Source organism: Vombatus ursinus, unplaced genomic scaffold, assembly GCF_900497805.2.
Source record: "Vombatus ursinus unplaced genomic scaffold, bare-nosed wombat genome assembly UNPS02014782.1, whole genome shotgun sequence".
In the NCBI taxonomy this organism is placed as follows: Eukaryota; Metazoa; Chordata; class Mammalia; order Diprotodontia; family Vombatidae; genus Vombatus; species Vombatus ursinus.
The window spans coordinates 3406641-3424327 of record NW_020954560.1 but is presented as its reverse complement, the minus strand read 5'-3'; the positions used below and the strand labels follow the sequence as shown (position 1 = coordinate 3424327).

Here is a 17687-nt window from a genome sequence, read left to right as displayed (position 1 = left end):
ACTTAGGGTATAAGATGATACATTTTTTGTCCACAATTACTCTGAAAGAATGTCTACCAATTTATAGAGAATTTATAGAGTAGTTGAAGGCTGTAGTGGTGGAAAGAGTACTAACATTGATAATATCATGTATCTTCGACACGTGCACGTGCATGCTGTCTCTCTCTCTCTCTCTCTCTCTCTCTCTCTCTCTCTCTCTCTTTCTCTTTCTCTTTCTCTCTCTCTCCCTCTCCCTCCCTCCATATTTTTTGTCAGTCAAGTCAGTAAGCATTTCTGAAGTACTTCGAATGTGCCAAGCACTGTACTGATTATAAAAAGAAGTGCAAAAACAAGCCTAGTAATAATAGTAATAACAACAAATAATATATAGCACTTTATATGCGGCAGTCTGTCCAGGGTACTGGAGGCGACTGGGTTTTATGATCAAGCCACATTCTCAGCAAGAGGAGCTGAAAACATTTAGCCCACCTCATTTAAATGCCTAGCCCATCATTTTAATTGTTAACCAGTCAGGGTTGATTTTTTACCTGGCAGGGCACCTACTTTTCTAAAAGTATATTAAAGCATTCAGTATTAACATTAGGGGTATTTTGGTTACTGAGAGAAACCACTGATCATCAGTGTATTGATTATTATTTAACCTAATTAATGAATTGACTAATTACCCAGAAACTCTGCCTCTCACATTTTTCATTTATATCACAGATTTGTAGTTGGAAAAGGGAAGAATATTTTAATAGATGAATAATGTCTTAGTATTAATATGAAAATAGTCTTTACCTTACTGAAAAGGGTCCATGGACCACATTTTGAGAACTCTTGATCTGGAGAATGCCGTCATTCAATGTCAGATATATGTTGTTTTCTTTTATCTCCCCCATATTTTGTGTATCAGATCCGTATTAGCTGTTCTTTTCAAGATGGAGACATTGTGCTTGGTAGAGGAAAAAAAACCCCACAGAATAAGAGTCCAATAGCTTCAGCTTCCCTGTAGCATTTCCGTGTAGCAGTGGTCTTATATTCCCTTTTAGCTATTTACATTTTTTCCATTATAGCGGAAAATCAAAACAAAACAACTCCAAGTTCTTTTGATCTTTGGTGTTCTTATGAACATATCCTAAATATGGCCTATCCTGATCTTGTCCCTACCTTTGGTGTATGTTGAACTACTGCCTTCTTTCCTAGTAATTACTTTGTATTTATTTAGTATGTATCTAGTAGATAACTTGTATTTAATATATTGTCTCCCCCTGTGGAATGTAAGCACCTTGAGAACGGATTATGTCTTTGTTTCCTCAGTGTCTGGCCTGTGTCTTGTGATATAGTGGTTTCTTAACAAAATTTTTGTTTCATTGATTAGTTGATTGGGAGCTACATTTTCTTGCTTCAGTCTTCTGTACCTGTCATGTAAAATTGTAAGTTTACAAGTGTAAGTTGATCGGTCCCTGTGTTTCCACATTGTTCTTTTTAGACATCTTCCAGTTTTCTTTCTCATCAGAATTGTTTATCATTGTCATTATATCTTCAGAAGCTCATTCTTGTGAGATTCTATCTTTTCTGGGACAACTTGCCTATGGTAGGTGCTTAACTCATGTTTTCTTAATTGTATAGATAACTAGATGGTGCAGTCAATAGAGAGTTGTCTTTGGAGTCAAGAAGACCTGACTGACTCAGCCAGTCAGTAAGCACCTACTAAGTGTCCGGCCTTGTATTGCTTACTGGAGATGTAAAAATAAGAGTGAAGAGCCACAGCCATCGAGGAGTTCACACTCTTGGGGAAACATCATGTACTTGAAGTCAGAAGACCCAGCTAAAAGTGCGGCCTGTGTGACTCTTGAGTAAATCACTGCTTCTGTGAATCCCAATTTGCTTTTCCATAAATCTCTACAGGGTTAAATTAGAAGATGCCCAAACATCCCTTCTAGCTCTAATCCTATGATGTTATTACTTCTACACAGTTGACACTTAATTTGTGTACTATCTAGCATTCTTTGCATGCAGTCCCCTGTGTGTTTTTAGTCCTATTTTAGGGACCTGTTCATTTATTCAGTCTGTGGAGACTAGAAGCTAGAGTGGTGATTTGAAAAAAGTGCTGGCCTTGGAGTGAGTTCTTGTCAGTTACTTTGCTATTAGCCAACTGTGTCACCTTCTATTAATCACTTATCCATCTAGGTTTCAATTTCCTCATATCTAAGATGAAGAGTTTGGATGAAGTGACGCAAAGTCTGCCTCTTCCAGTATTAAGACACAGTGACTGTTGGATGACAGAACTTAGCATCATGTATGAACTTCCTGTCAGCTCCTAAAGTTTGTAATTGTGAGTTGGCTAATATAGTATTATTTGTTGGTGTTTTGTCATAATTACCAACAAAATTCATTGACCATCTGGTTTTTGTAAATATTTTGCTAGGTATCAGCTTTGAAGGAGTGTTCTCATGATGTGCTGTACATCTATGTACTTGATTTTTTTCTTTATCTTTTTTTTTTTTTAATTGGTGATTTGGATGAAGACGCCAGAGTCATGCTCTTCAGATTTGGAGCTAAAATGAAGCTGAGAGGGATTTCCAATATGTTGGTGACAATTGAGGTCTAAAAAGTCATTACAGGCATGAATAATGAATTAAAAAAGATGAAATATAAAAGACCTAGGGGTTTTAATAGTATATTTGGTATGAATTTTGGACAACTTAAAAGAACTAAAACAAAAATTCATGTAATATTTAGGAGATGTTTGTGGTGTGCCCTGGAGTATAGTGTTTATTTCGGGCCATCAGTTTTTAGGAGGGATATTGATGAACCTGAGTGCACTTAGAGAAAAACAACCGGGACAGTAAGGGAATTTGAAACTATGCGTTTGAGATTTGGTTGAACACAATGCAAATATTTAGCTTGGTGAAGAGACTTGGAGAAACATTATTTTGCTCTTCCATTGTTTGAAAGGTGACCGTAAGGAAGTAGATTTAACCATACTGTTTGACTAAGGATGACCGAGTTAGGATAAATTGATCAAAGTTAAAGGGAAATAGATTATGGCACAGCTTCAGTAAGGGGGTGCTTCCCATGAATTCTGAAATGGAGCCTAGTGCATTTCCTGTCACTGGCTTTTCATTTTAGGAATACATTCATATTCTCTCTCTCTGTCTCTGTCTCTGTCTCTGTCTCTCTGTCTCTCTCTCTCTCTCTCTCTCTCTCTGTCTCTCTCTCTCTCTCTCTCTGTCTGTCTCTCTCTCTCTCTCTGTCTCTCACTCTTTCTTTCTGTCCTCTCTCTCTCCCCCACCTTTCTTTCCTCTAAAATTTACAAATTCCTTCTCCCCCCCCATTCTGCAATAGGTTTCTTGTAACTCAGTAAAACTAACAGTATAGTGACTTCATCTGATAGTGTATTTAACATTCCACATCTTAAACCACTCTTCTCTATTTTTAAAATGGTTTTTAATTAAAAGAAATTGTTTTCTTTCCCTTCCATCCCATAGAGGAAAAAAAAACCCATCAAATTTGTTGTAACAAATAAGTACAGCCAAGCAAAACCAATTCTGTTATTGACTGTCTACAAAAATATGTCTCATTGTGGGGTGAAGTGACCATTGGGGTTGAGATTATGCTGTGAATCCAGGTTTGCCAGAAATTTCATACGTACTTCTGGCCTTTGTAAACCCTCACCCCTCCACTCCCCCTGCCCCCATCTTTTGTGTGGGTGTCTGGGGGTTGAATGAGAAGTGAACATGACTAGCTGCCCTCTGACCCTGTCCAGGGTTTGTGTATCTGAAAAAAGAAAGTCAAGAGCTGGAGTTTGATTTCTTGCGTCATAGATTCCATTTTGAGTAAGTGGCATCCCCTGAATCTGGTGATGTCTGCACAATCCAGGAAAGTTGCATCCCTGACCCCTGGGCCTGCACAGGGACAAGGAGGACCTCTGAAAATGGAACCACGGGAGGTTTGTCTCTGGGAGCATGAACTAAGCCTGTTGTGAAATAGCCTCTTTGAGAGGGAGATTTTTCACCGCTGTTTCAGGCATTTTCGCTATGAGGATACTTCTGCATCATGTGAAGCCATAACTAACTCAGAAGATCTTTGTCAGAATTGGCTGAGACTGGATATTTACGTTTAGGTGCAGATCCTGGAGCCACTGGCCCTAGAGCAGTTCCTGACCATGTTGCCTGAAGAACTATGAGACTGATCGCAGGAGCGATCTAGGGTGGGGAACAAGCAGTGATTCTGTTGGAGGATTTCTTTTCTTTTCTTTTTTTTTCTTTCTTTTTTCTGGGAGGGTGAGGCAATTGCGGTTAAGTGATTTGCCCAGAGTCACAGAGCTAGTGTTATGTGTCTGATGCTGGTTTTGAACTCAGGTCCTCCTGACTCCAGGGTTGGTTCTCTGTCCGCTGTGCCCCTGTTGGAGGATTTTAGAGCAAGAGCTTTATGAGCCTCTGCCTGCTGAGAAGAGAAGATTTTTGGAGGACATGTTCTGGGAACGTTACAGTCCCTTGTGTTCAGCTTCTCTGGGAGACCCAGCTGAAGTGTGAGTCACTCAAACTCCACACCTTCCATCCAGAACGAGCTCTGCTTGGTCTGAACTCCACTGAATGAGATGACCCTCCCAGGACAACCTGGTAGCCAGGAATCTCATCATGCTGTTTTACTCGGCCTTGGATACTGCACTTTCCACCTCCCTTAGCCACCTTCTCCTCTGGTTGGGAGACTGGAGAGAGGAGCACTGAACTCCTCCCAAAGCCTTTCACAATAGAGGGCAGGCACTTCCCAGCTCTTTCTGCCTTCCATTGGCAGCTCTATGGGGTCTGAACTCCATGGAACTGGCTTTTCTAGCTTCCTTTTGTGTTTAGTGGTCCCTAGATTGTAAGTTCCTTGGGGCCAGGCATTGTCTTTCTTTTTCTCATTTGTATTTTTAGGATTTATCACAGTACCTGACACATAGTAGGTGCTTAATAAGTGTTTATTGAATTGAAAATTATGTCCACTAAATCCATTGCTTTGTATATCAGGAGGTGGATAATAGGTTGCGTTATCTGTCTTCTGGAAACATGTATGGTCATCATGTTGCTTATAGTTTTAAGCTTTCAGAGTTGTCTTTGCAGTATTGTTGTATAAATTGCTCTCCTGGTTCTCAGTTTATTCTTCCTTCATCAGTTATAAAAGTCTTCAAAATTGTTCATTCTTATAATATTGATGTTAAAATATAAATTGTTCTTCTGTTTCTGCCTCTTTACTCTATCACTCATATAGGTCTTTCCATGGCTCTTTGAAATCATCTATTTCAATGTTTCCTATAGTATAACAATTGATTACACACATCTGTGTACAGACACACACATGCATATAAACATACACGTGTATGTGCAAACACACATACCCCATAACATTATATCACATTCACGTACTACAATTTGTTCAGCCATTTTTCAATTGATGGGCATCCCTTTAGTTTACATTTTTTGCCTCCACCAAAAGAGCTGCTTTACATTTTGTACGTATATAACCTTTTTCTCCGGGGGGCAGAGGCAGGGGTTATGGGTCGGCCTAGCAGTGGTATAACTGGGTTTAGAGGGAATGAACTGGTTAGTAACTTTTTTTGGGGGGTGTGTAATTCCTGATTGCCTTTTGGAATAGTGGTATCTGTTCACAGGTCTACAAATAGGATATCATTGTGCACTAAGCTCAAGAAGGCCTTTGAGAAAGCTTCTTTTAGAAGGTGACACTTTAGCTGAGATTGGGATGAATCCAGAGAAGCCAGAAGGTGGAGATAAGGAAGGGAGAGAGTTCCAGGCATGGGCACCGCACGTGAAAATGCCTAGAGTTGGGAGGTGGAGTGTTGTGTGTCCATGAAGGAGGTTAGCATCATTGAATCACAGAGTAAGTACATGAAGGCAGGAGGAAGGTATAAAAAGACTGGAAAAGTAAGAAGGGGCCTAGGTTATGATGGGCTTTAAAAGTTGAACAGAGGACTTTATATTTGATCTTGGAAGTAATAGGGAACCACTGGAATTTATTGAATGTGCGTGCATGGGTGTGTGTGTGTGTGTGTGTGTGAGTGAGTGAGAGACAGAGACTGGGACAGACTTGTGCTTTAGAAGATCAGTTTCACAGCAGACTTGGAGAATTGTCTATAGTGGGAAGAGATTTGTCGGGGAGACCAATCTGAAGGCTGTTGTAATGATCCAAGTGTTATATGATGGCGGCATGCCCTGTGATGGTGACAGTGGAAGAGAGAAGGTAGCATATGTTGGTAGGAACAACAGGACTTGGCAGCAGGTTGGATGTGGAATTTGGAGAGAATGAGGAGTTACGGATGACACTTAGGTTGTGAGCCTGGCTGAGTGGAATGATGGTAGTCCCCTTAAGAGGAATAAGAAGTGAAGAAGAGGGGAGAGTTTGGTTTAGTTTTGGACGTGTCAAGTTTAAGATCCTTACAAGACGTTCATTTTGAGATGTCCAGTAGGTAATTGGAAATTGGAGGCCATGAAAGAAGTCAGGGCTGGACTCAGAGACCTGAGAATCATCATCATAGAGATGATAAATGAGTATCTTGTTCCTTCTAACACTACCCCCCCCCCCCAAGTCTAGTCATCATTATTAACAATCAATTAACAAAATGACAAATCAAGTCATAATATGTAGCATTTGACAATCTCGGTGATGTAAATGCTTATGCTGAAAAGTGAGTGGTCAGCCCCTGTCTGTGTCTATAAATGTGTGTATCTGTACATGTGTGTATGTATGTAAAATGGGGAAATGAAATCTCCAAAACCCTCCTAACTCTTTAGGGGTGTTTTACACACTCAAACTAATTTGTCCTAACCCCAGCCTACAGTCGTTTCACCCCTTTCATCACCCTTGTATTCCACTATCTTCTCTTGACCTATAGTTAACCAGTTCAACTTTAAGCAGTCTTCTTCCTGTGAAAAGTTCTTTGCCCTGTTTCCTGTCACAGCCTCTCCAAACCCCTAGGCCAGGATTATTCCCACACTTCTCCTTCTGCTTGTTAAGGCTGAACAATTAGCTTTGAGAATCATCTACATAGAAGTGATTAATTGAATTCATGGAAGCTGAGGTAATCATCAAGTGAAATAAACATAGAGCTGGAAGAGACCCTGGGCCAGGCCAGAGCCTGGGCGGGGGAGATGCTCACTGTTATCAGGCATGACCTCTGCGCAGCAGAGGACACTGAGAAGGAGCAGACAGGTAGAAGAAAGAACTAGGAGAGAATAGTGCCATGGAAACAGGGATACAGATAGGACATCAATGTGCACTAAGCTCAAGAAGGCCTTTGGGAAAGCTTCTTGCAGAAGGTGGGACTCAAGCTGAGACTGGGAGGAATCCAGATTGCAGTTCAGGGCTACAGAAACATCAGAAGGATGAGGATTGAGAAAAGGTAATTAGATTTGGCAACTAAAAGATTATTGGTAAAGTTTTAAATCTCAGCAGATGTATTTGGTGGCAAATGTAATGTTGGATGATTTGATAGTTGTTTATATCAGAATGAAAACAATTTCTCATTTCATATTCCAGAATATAAAAAAGTGGATGTGTTATTTGATCAAGTTAGTGATAGTTTTAACAAAAAAATTCAATGTAGGCTAACTGGTATACATTATTTATACTAATCAAGACTTATTTTATAAGATCAGCTGAAAAAACCAGTGAAATGTCAGGTAAGATCTGATTTAAATAGGACTTTATTAGGGTGAGTTTATAAAACTTAATAATGTTTTTCATTTGAATAACAAGAGCACAGCTAGTTCAGAGCAATAGAGAACTAATGTGTGTGTCATCCCTGAGTCTTCCCTTCAGGATAAACATTCTCATTTCTTCAGCCAGTTTTCATATGGTATAGACTCAAGGCCCATCACCTTTCTGATCACCCTCCTCTGTATAATTTTCCAACTTTTTTGTTGTCCTTCCTAAAATGTGATGCCCTGAATCAATCAATCCAGAGACATTTATTAAGCAGTTCCTAAGAGCCAGGCTGTGTGCCAGGCTCCAGGGAGAATGGAGCACAAAATTGCGGATGTGATTTGACAAGGACAAGTACAGAACTATCACCTCTTTATTCTCAAAGGCAGTTCCTCCCTTAATGCAGCCTAAGGTTGTATTAATGCTTTGAACTGCTAAGTCACAGTTAATTCATGTTGAGCTAGCAGTCAACTAAATGGCAAGAGCTTTGTCCTATTAACTGCTGCCTAACCCTGCCCCCTCCCACCTTCACCCCCCCACCATTTTGTGTTTGTGAAGTCAAGTTTAAGACTTGACATTTATTTCTGTTTCATTATTTCATATTAATTCAGCCTAGTGTTTGTGTATGAACTGAGTCATCTTTGTGTTGTCAGTCCCTCCCCCCGTGAAGGCATCCACCTGTTAATGGATCCTATAAATGGTGAAGAAGTTGTATTTTACATTTATCCTTATAGAATGTTGTATTTTTGGATTTGGCCCATTGCTTTTTCCTCCCCCCCCCCCATGCTATTTAATTTTTTTCCAATTACATGTAAAGATAGTTTTCAACATTCACTGTTACAAGATTTTGAGTTGCCAATTTTTTTTCACTCCCCCCCGCCTAAGATAGCACGCAATCTGATACAGGTTATATATGTGCAATCATATTAAACATATTTCTACATTAGTCATGTTGTGAAAGAAGAATCAGACCAAAGGGAAAAATCATGAAAAACAAAAAAACAAAAAAAGGTGAAAATAGTATGCTTTGATCTGCATTCAGACTCCATGATTCTTTCTCTGGATATGGATAGCATTTTCTATCACAAGTCTTTTGAAATTGTCTCAGATCATTGTTTTGCTGAGAAGAGCTAAGTCTATCATAGTTGATCATTGCACAAATGTTGCTGTTACTGTATACAGTGTTTTCCTGGTATTGCTCACTTCGTTGAGCATCATTTCATTGTAAGTCTTTTCTGAAATCTGCCAGCTCATCATTTCTTTTTCTTTTTTTTTTTAAATTAATTTCTAGTTTTCAGCGTTCTCTTCCATAAGATTTTGAGTTCTGAATTTTCTCCTCCTCCCCCCTCGTCAAGACTGTGTGCAATCTGATATAGGCTCTACATATACATTCATGTTAAACATTTTCACATTAGTCATGTTGTGAAGAAGGATTAGAACCAATGGGAGGGACTATGAGAAAGAAGAAACAGAGAGAGAGAGAGAGAGAGAGAGAGAGAGACTGAGCTTGCAAATAGTATGCTTCGATCTGCATTCAGACCCCATAGTTCTTTTTCTGGATGTGGATAGCATCTTTCCTCATGAGTTTTAGATCCTTGCATTGCTGAGAAAAGCCAAGTCTGTCAAAGTTAGTCATTGTACAGTGTCGCTGTTACTGTGTACAGTGTTCTCCTGGTTCTTGCTCACTTTACTCAGTATCAGTTCATGTAAGTCTATCCAGGTTTTTCTGAAGTCTCCCTGCTTGTCATTTCTCATGGAACAGTAGTATTCTATTACATTCATATACAGCAACTTGTTCAGTCATTCCCCAATTGTTAGGCATCCCTTCAATTTCTAATTCTTTGCCACCACAAAAAGAGCTGCTGTATAATATGTTTGTACATGTATATGTGTGAGTCCTTTTCTCATTTTTATGATCTGTTTGGGATACAGACCTAGAAGTGGTATTGCTGGATCAAAGGGTATGCACAATTTTATAGCCCTTTGGGCACAGTTCCAAATTGCTCCCCAGGAAGGCTGGAAAAGTTCATAGCTTCACTAACAATGCTTTAGTGTCCTAGTTTCCCCACATCTTCTCCAACATTTATCATTTCCCTTTGCTTTTACAGTAGCCAATCTGATAGGTGCAAGGTCGTATTTCAGAGTTGTTTTAATTTGTATTTCTCTGATCAATAGTGATTTAGAGCATTTTTCCACATGACTATAGATAGCTTTAATTTCTTCTGAAAATTGCCTATTCATGTCCTTTGACCATTTATCAATTGGAGAATAACTTGTATTCTTATAAATTTCACTCAGTTCTCTATATATTTTAGAAATGAGGCCTTTATCAGAAACACTGGCTGTAAAAATTTTTTTCCCAGCTTTCTACTTTCCTTCTAATCTGCATTGCTTTATCCTTGGACCCAAGGTTGTCATCTAACTTCTCAGCTATCCCTACTAACTTTGTGAGAATTGCAAATTTTATGAACATGCTATCTATATCTTTATTCAGATCCTTTGTTCAATAGCTCAGGGCCAAGGACAGATCACTAGGGTATTCTGCTAGAGTTTTGCTAAAATACTGTATAGGCTATATTGAATCTATGACATTTATTCCATGGTCTATAAGTCTTGTAACTATAAAATAGAAAATGAAGTTGACTTGGCATGACTATTTTTGATGAAGCTGTGTTGGGTCATTGATTACTGTTTTCCATTTATAGTGCTCATGATAGGGATAGTTATCTCTTTAATTATACATTAAACAAGTTCATCAGGAATTGTTTAGAACATGCTCATTGTTCTATACTACATAGGTTCCTGAAGTGGGCAGTACTGCCCCCTGGAACGATCCAGAGTGATGGTAGTAGTTTAAAATGATGTGACTTCCCCCCATCCCCTCCCAAAAAAACCATTAAAGGAAGTGGCTTTCTAGGGGGCCACTGAATATTTTTTTAAAGGAGACAGTAGGCCAAATAAGTTTGGGATTCTCATAGTTTGTATACTTCACCTGCTTTCCTGTTTTTCTTTTTTGGGAAGCAAGTGACTTGCTCAGGATCCCACAGCTAAGTGTCTGAGGCCAGATTTGAACTCAGAAAGATGAGTCTTCCTAACTTCCAGCCTAGTACTCTATTCACTGGGCTACTTACCTTTCTGAATTCTAATAATAGCTAACATTTACATAGCACTTTAAGATTTGCAAAGCATTTTACATGTTATATAATGTAAGGAACAATTACTTTCTCCATTTTCATACATGGGTAAACTGTGGCTTTGAGGCCTCCTGACTAGCCCTAGGGCACACAGCTCTAAGTGGCTGAAGGAGGATTTGAACTTAAAGGATTTGACTCAAATGCTAGCACTCTGTGTGTGCCTCCCCCCCAGCTGCTCCACTCTGACTGGGGACACTGCAGATCTGAACTAGGTAATCTCAGCTGGGCCCTAACTGCAAGACAGTCTTTATACAGCTCCATCACACTACCCAGTTTTTCTGAACTTTTTCTCTTCAAGTCTCCCCCACCACTCTCTCTGCCCAGCTTCTTGGAAGAAAATCTTCATTTAGCATTCCTGAGAAAATAAGAGGCCATTCGGCCCAGACTTCTTCTGAAAAATTACCTCCTTTTGCTATATCCCCAAACGTCTTGACATAGTCCCCCGTTTTCTTCTTCTGTATTTTGGGTGATGACGGGTGTATGATGAAGGATGGGGCCCTTCTCTTTGCCAAGGCTAACTCTCCACCCCCATATCTATCCTCTCCTACTTTTTATACTAGATTGTCCTTGGAATCATTTTCTTTTTCTCAAATTTTTATTTATTCCCTATGTGTTGATTCCTTCCTAGGTGCCTAGAAATGCCTCCAGGTCTTATCTGTCCTTAAAACACCCTAATAATAACCTAATCATTTTTGTAAGCTGTCTGCTCATGTCTCTCTTCCCTCACACAGCCAAAGTCCTAGAAAAAGCTGTCTGCTCTCCTTGTCTCCACTTTCTGTCCTTTCATTGCAATTTGGCTTCTTAACTCCTCCCTGAGAAAATACTCAATAATCTCTTAACTGTCAAATTTGATTACTTTTTCTGAATTTCCCACATTTCTCAACTTATTAGCATTTGACACTGATGATGACCCTTTCCTTTTGGATACTCTCTTGTTTCTCTTGGTACCTGTCTTGTTTGCTTCCTAAACTCTCACTTAGATTATTGCAATAGCTTGATTATCTCTGTTGCTGCCAAATTGATGTTCTTAAAATACAAGCTTGACTTGGTTAATCATAAATCCTTTCCTCCAAAAAGTGACCTTCTTGGTTCTTGGATCAAAGGTCTGTACAGGATTAAGTCTTTTACTATCTGGCTCTGATCCCTGTCCAGGCTTATTACTCCCCTCCACAGACTAAAGTCTGGCCAGATTGACTGTGAAAGACTTAACTACAATGATCAAGAATGATCTAAGACAATTCTGAAGGACTCATGATGAAAAAGGCTATTCACTCCTAGAGAGAGAGAACTAATGATTTCTAAGTGTAGATTGAAGTATACTTTTCATTTTTTTTTTTTCCTTCTCTCCCCCACCCTCTTTTGGGGCAACATTGCTAATGGAATTATGTTTGCATGACCACATGTATAATTGATATATTGCTTGCCTTCTCAGTGAGTGAGGGAGAGAAGCCATAAGAAGTTGAGAATTTAAAACTCAAAATTTTTAAAAATGGTTGTCATAAATAAGTAAATAATAAAAAAAGGTAATCCATGTTTGAAATGATGATTACCTGTCCTTCCTTCTGACCTTAATATCTTTTTAGAATTATCTGATTTTGTTAATTCCCTGTATATCTATCTTATCTTTTGGGTAATATTCTTGTTTCTTCCTCAGAATATATTTTTTTTTTTTGCACTGTTTAGACACAGAATTTTAAATTCTTAAGAGATACCCATCCTTAAGGGGTTTTTGTACTCCTGTTTTAAAATCATGAAATACTCCCTGTCTTTTCTAAACACTGATATCTATTTTGAAATACTAAGTTTTTCAGGCTGTGCAGTTTTCCTTCTTTCTCTCATGTGTGTTCTAAAATTTGGTGTTCATTTTATCTCAAAGTTCTTATTATTTTTACTGTAGCAACTAATTGTTTTTTTTGTTAGTCGTGAGTTGTAGAATAGTAGCTTTGCTGATTCTTTTGCTTTTTATAGAGTGAAATTATTATTAAGGCAAGTCTGGAGTTTATTTGTTGCTCTGCTACTTTTGGCAGAGAGAGGACTCTTCACAGATACTGGATAATTGAAGTTTCCGATTGGTACGGTATCATGCCTCTGTATCAGGGTTTGTGGTTCATTTGTATTTCTCCTTTCCGGGGTAGGTCACATAGGATAAGAAATCATGGATGGTTTGTGGTCTGCATGTTTGATGCGAGTACTAATATCAGTGAGATTATTGAACCACAGAACTATTGAAGTACAAAAAGAAATATCTAGCAAACAATTGGGGAGGTGGGCCTGGAACTTTATGGAAACATTAGGTTTGGAGGTAAACCTTTAAGAATCATCTGCATGCAATTGGTAATGGAAAGTGTAGAAGTGGGTATGATGGCCAGTTCAGCTTCACAAATATTTATTAATCACCTACTCTTTGGAGAACTCTATGCTAAACCTTCTATACAAAGTTTAGAAAAGAGAAGGTTCTGGTTCTCTTAGAACTCTAGGTTGAATGGAAGGACAAGACATAAGAGCAGCTATTTGTAATACACAGTATTGCATGGTAAGTGTGTTGAAGTGGTACAAAGTAAAGTGCTGGGGGGAATTGTATCCTAAGGGGGATCAGACATGGTTGTTAACCAGGGGAAAAAAGGATTAAGAAAACTTCATGGAGGTGGTGGGATTTGAATTGGACTTTAATGGTTGGATAGGAATTGAATAGGCAAAATGAGGGAGGGAGGAATACACTCCAGATGCAGGAAGCCGTGTGTGCAAAAGCTTGAAAGCAGGAAAGGGTGAGTCATTTTGGGAGTCAGAGAAAAGTCCTTTTTGTGTAGGGTAGAGTTCATGGAGTAGAACAGTGTGAAATACAATTGCAGACATAGGATAGTGAATCTGGAGATATCAAAATAAATCCACAAAATACTGGAAAAATAATTTGCAATGCATGCTTTCTTGATGGCAAGTTACATCATCTTTGTATATAAAATGTAACATTATAATATAACTAAATTTATTTTGTAAGTGTAAATTTGGAATAGTATTATATACTTTGGATATTGAAATGTGTAACCTGAGTGATAAGTGAATTAGAATTATAGTCCACTATGATGGTATACCCTTAATGGGCATACTTTGAAAATGGATTGTGTAGAATTCTGTATGTTGTTCTTTCCAATGATGAACAATTTTGACTCATGGGAGTTCTGTTTTAGTATCGTACTTTTAACTGATAACATCATGATAGAATAAAAAGGAAATTGGAAATAGAAATTAAGGAAATAGAAACAAAACTTCCAGGTGGTTACAAACCTTTTAGAAAAAATGTGCTATGGATATCTAGAGTGATGTATTGAAATTTTTGTCTCTTCAGATGATGAAACATGCCTGGAGTAATTATAGGAAATATGGCTGGGGACACAATGAACTTAAACCCATTGCTATGAAAGGACATTCCACTAATATATTTGGTAAGTTGATTTTGTCAAATTGCATTATTTCGGTTTTTAACCTAGATCCTTAAAAATAATCTTAGCTGTATTATGCTGTAGTTGAAAATTACTGTACTCATTTTTGTGAGCAGCCCTGTAGTTATGTGCATTGTACAATATGTAAGTAAGTGATTGTCTTAAATTGTCTTGTGGGAGGGAGGTTATTTGTTGAATTACTATTGCTAAAATTTGTTTCACTTTTCTTTTGTAATGGAAAGCAGCATAAGATACTCAGCATTGTCTTATACTTAAGTACTGTGATAGATCCAGGAAATCTTTGAACACTCATTTGTCTTTTCTATTCCGGATTGAGCTCTTGATGTGGGAAACGTTAAAAGAGCTGATACATGAGTCAGTTCCAGGATCTTCTGAGAAGTTTTCTTGTTATCTTTGAAGGGAGAGCGAGGTTAGGGGAAATCTGGCTTTGTATCTCTAGCACTTAACAGAGTTGAGTTGAATGTAATGAAGTGAAATTCACAGTTGCATCAGTTCATTTCACTTAATCTGTAGATTCTGCCTTTTCTTCCTTGACTTTACAGCTCAGAACATATGTTTATGTGTGATGCCTAGATAGGCAACTCTCTAAGGAAGTTGGTGGGAACTTAGAATGAGGTGCTATATGATGATACATTGAATGGAAATACAGAATAAACACAGGGTAAACAGGAAATGTGAATGAACAGGAAACTGCATTTAGAAATTGGGTAGGAGAGGAGATAATTTTTGAGCGTAACAAAAATAAGAACGTTTTAGTGTATGGCCTCCAAAGGTTGAGAAAGTAAGAATAGGGGCTTCCTAGGGACTCTTTCCCTAGAAAGACTGAAGTTAGTTCAGGGTTTGGGTGTTTGGACAAAGAACAATTTCTTTTTAGAATGGAGGGGTAAACTTGAGGCCTGAATGTAAAGGGCTCTTTTTTCAGCAGTGATCAAGTGAGCCTGGTATGGTTTTGACCTTGGATTAGAGTTTAAAAGTAACTAGAATTGACAATAAAAATCTGGTGTGGTTTTTTTTTTTTTTTTAAATTTTATTTTATTTTTGGTGAACTCACAAACTGAATTGAGTAGCTTAAAGCAATGTACTTGTAACTTAGCTATCTCATACATAGTATATAATATACCCTAAGATTCTTTTTACATCATAATAGTTTGTGTATTTAAGACAATTGATTTTTTATTATCAATGTTTGGGGAGAGAACCTCATACTGTAAAAAATGTGATCCATGAGCCATGATGGTCTTTGAAAAAGACGCCCATTGAGGAGCAACTCTGGTGGCAGCTAAGAGCTATCTACAGAGGGGTAAAACTAGGTAGTATAGCAAGGTCCATCTTTCATAGTGATTACCTTTTGACTAACTGCAGTCAGGGTCTTCTAGGGGAAGCAATAAACAATAAAAAACTATTCACAGCCTTAGAATCTTGCAATATAATAATACTGTAGTCAGTACCCTGATTCGAGCTGTAGTTATCCAAGGAAATGTTAGTTCTTTAAAGGTATACAAAAGTATAATGAAAAATAGATTTTAATTACTTTTTATTTCTGATGCAGCAATGTGGTATATTAATTATAAATTCCATGTGGAGCACAGATTCCATTATAATTATAATATAGAACATCATGGGCTGTTGCAAAGCCTCTCTGTCTCTTCTTGTTTGTATACCACTTCTAGATTAATTTCCCCTAAAATGCAGTTGATCTTTCTCTTGAAGCTGCCTTTGACTACTTTGTATTCCCATAGCACTTATCTGTGTTATTTTACGCTTAAACATATGTTGTCTAGAAAGTTATTTTAACTCATATTTGTATTTATGCATGTATGTATGTATGTATGTATATGAATCTCATGGTCTTAACTAATTTTATAAACTCATCCATGATAGAAAATGTATCGTTTGTTTTCTTTAGTATTTCTTACAGTATTATGCAGGACATGTGTGAGTATGATATTATACATACACATACATGTAGTACCTATGTAACATAGTGGATAGAGAGAGCCAGTCTCAGAGTCAGGATGACTTTGTGCTTGTGCACAAACTTTCAAATTTATATAGTCAACATTTGGGGGCAGTTAGTTGACACACTAGATAGAGTGCCAGGCCTAGAGTCAGGAACAGTCCTCTTCCTGAGTACAGATTTGGCCCCAGACACTTCCTAGCTGTGTGGGCAAGTCACTTAACTCTGTGTGCCTCACTTGCCTCATTTGTAAAATAAACTGGAGAAGATGACAAACCATTCCAGTATCTTTGCCAAGAATACCCCAAATGGGGTCACAAAGAGTTGGGCGCAACTGAAAAATGACTGAACAACAACAAAATCAAAATTTTCTATTTTGGTTTCCGTGAAAGTCCCTGACTCTTGATTTGGTCATCCATATATCTGGTTATTCATATATCTGACAGGTCATTTCTTCCATGCTTTCTAAGTTGTTTGTGATGTTTCTAAATCTTGTACCTATTTGCACCTTGTCTTGGTATATGGTGTGAAATGTTGGTCTGTACATAGTTTCTGCAAGGCTATTTTCTAGTTTTCCCATCAGTTTTTGTCAAATAGTACATTCTTGTTCTAATAACGAGGATCTTTAGATTTATCAAACACTAGGTTACTATGCTTGTTTATTTCTATATATTATATTCCTAATCTGTTTTATTGATCAGCTGTTCTGTATCTTAGCCAGTACCAAATTATTTGATGATTGTGACATTATAGTATAGTTTGAGATTTGATACTACTTGGCCTCCTTCTTTCTCACTTTTTCCAACAATATCCATGATATTCTTGACCTTTTACCCTCTAGATGAGCTTTTTAAATTATTTTTTTTCTAACTCTGTAAGGTATTCCTTTGTAATTTGATTGGTGTAACACTCAATATATAAATTAATTTAGATAGTTTTGTCATTTTTACTATATTGACTTGGATTGCCCATGAGCAATTATTCTTCTCCAGTTACTTATTATATCTATCTTTATTTTTCATAACTGTGTTCATATAGTTCGTGTATGTTTCTTGGCGGGCAGATTCCCAAGAGTTTTATACTATCTGTATTTATTTTAAATGGAATTTCTTTTTTTTTTTTATGGATTTTGTTGGTAATATACAGAAATACTGGTGATTTGTATGGGTTTTATCTTACATTCTGCAACTTCACTGAGTTATTAATTGTTTGTTAGTTTTTTATTTGCTTCTCTGTGATTCTCTCTAGTGTTTGTAACAATAATGGGTGTTGTGTCTTGTCTTTCATTAAACTTCAAACTTTCCCTATCTATAGGCTCCTTTTTTGTGACTATATATATGTGTATACACACACACACACACACACACACACACACACACACACACACACACA

General features: G+C 37.7%; 1 protein-coding gene across 1 annotated transcript in view; it reads left to right on the top strand.

Annotated features, from left to right (window-relative positions):
• Nucleotides 1-17687, top strand: part of MAN1A2 (mannosidase alpha class 1A member 2) — a 225585-nt gene that overhangs the window by 84485 nt on the left and 123413 nt on the right. Inside the window, exon 3 of the mRNA XM_027866720.1 lies at nucleotides 14224-14320. Coding sequence (XP_027722521.1) covers nucleotides 14224-14320 — 97 coding nt within the window. The remainder of the gene's footprint in view (nucleotides 1-14223; nucleotides 14321-17687) is intronic.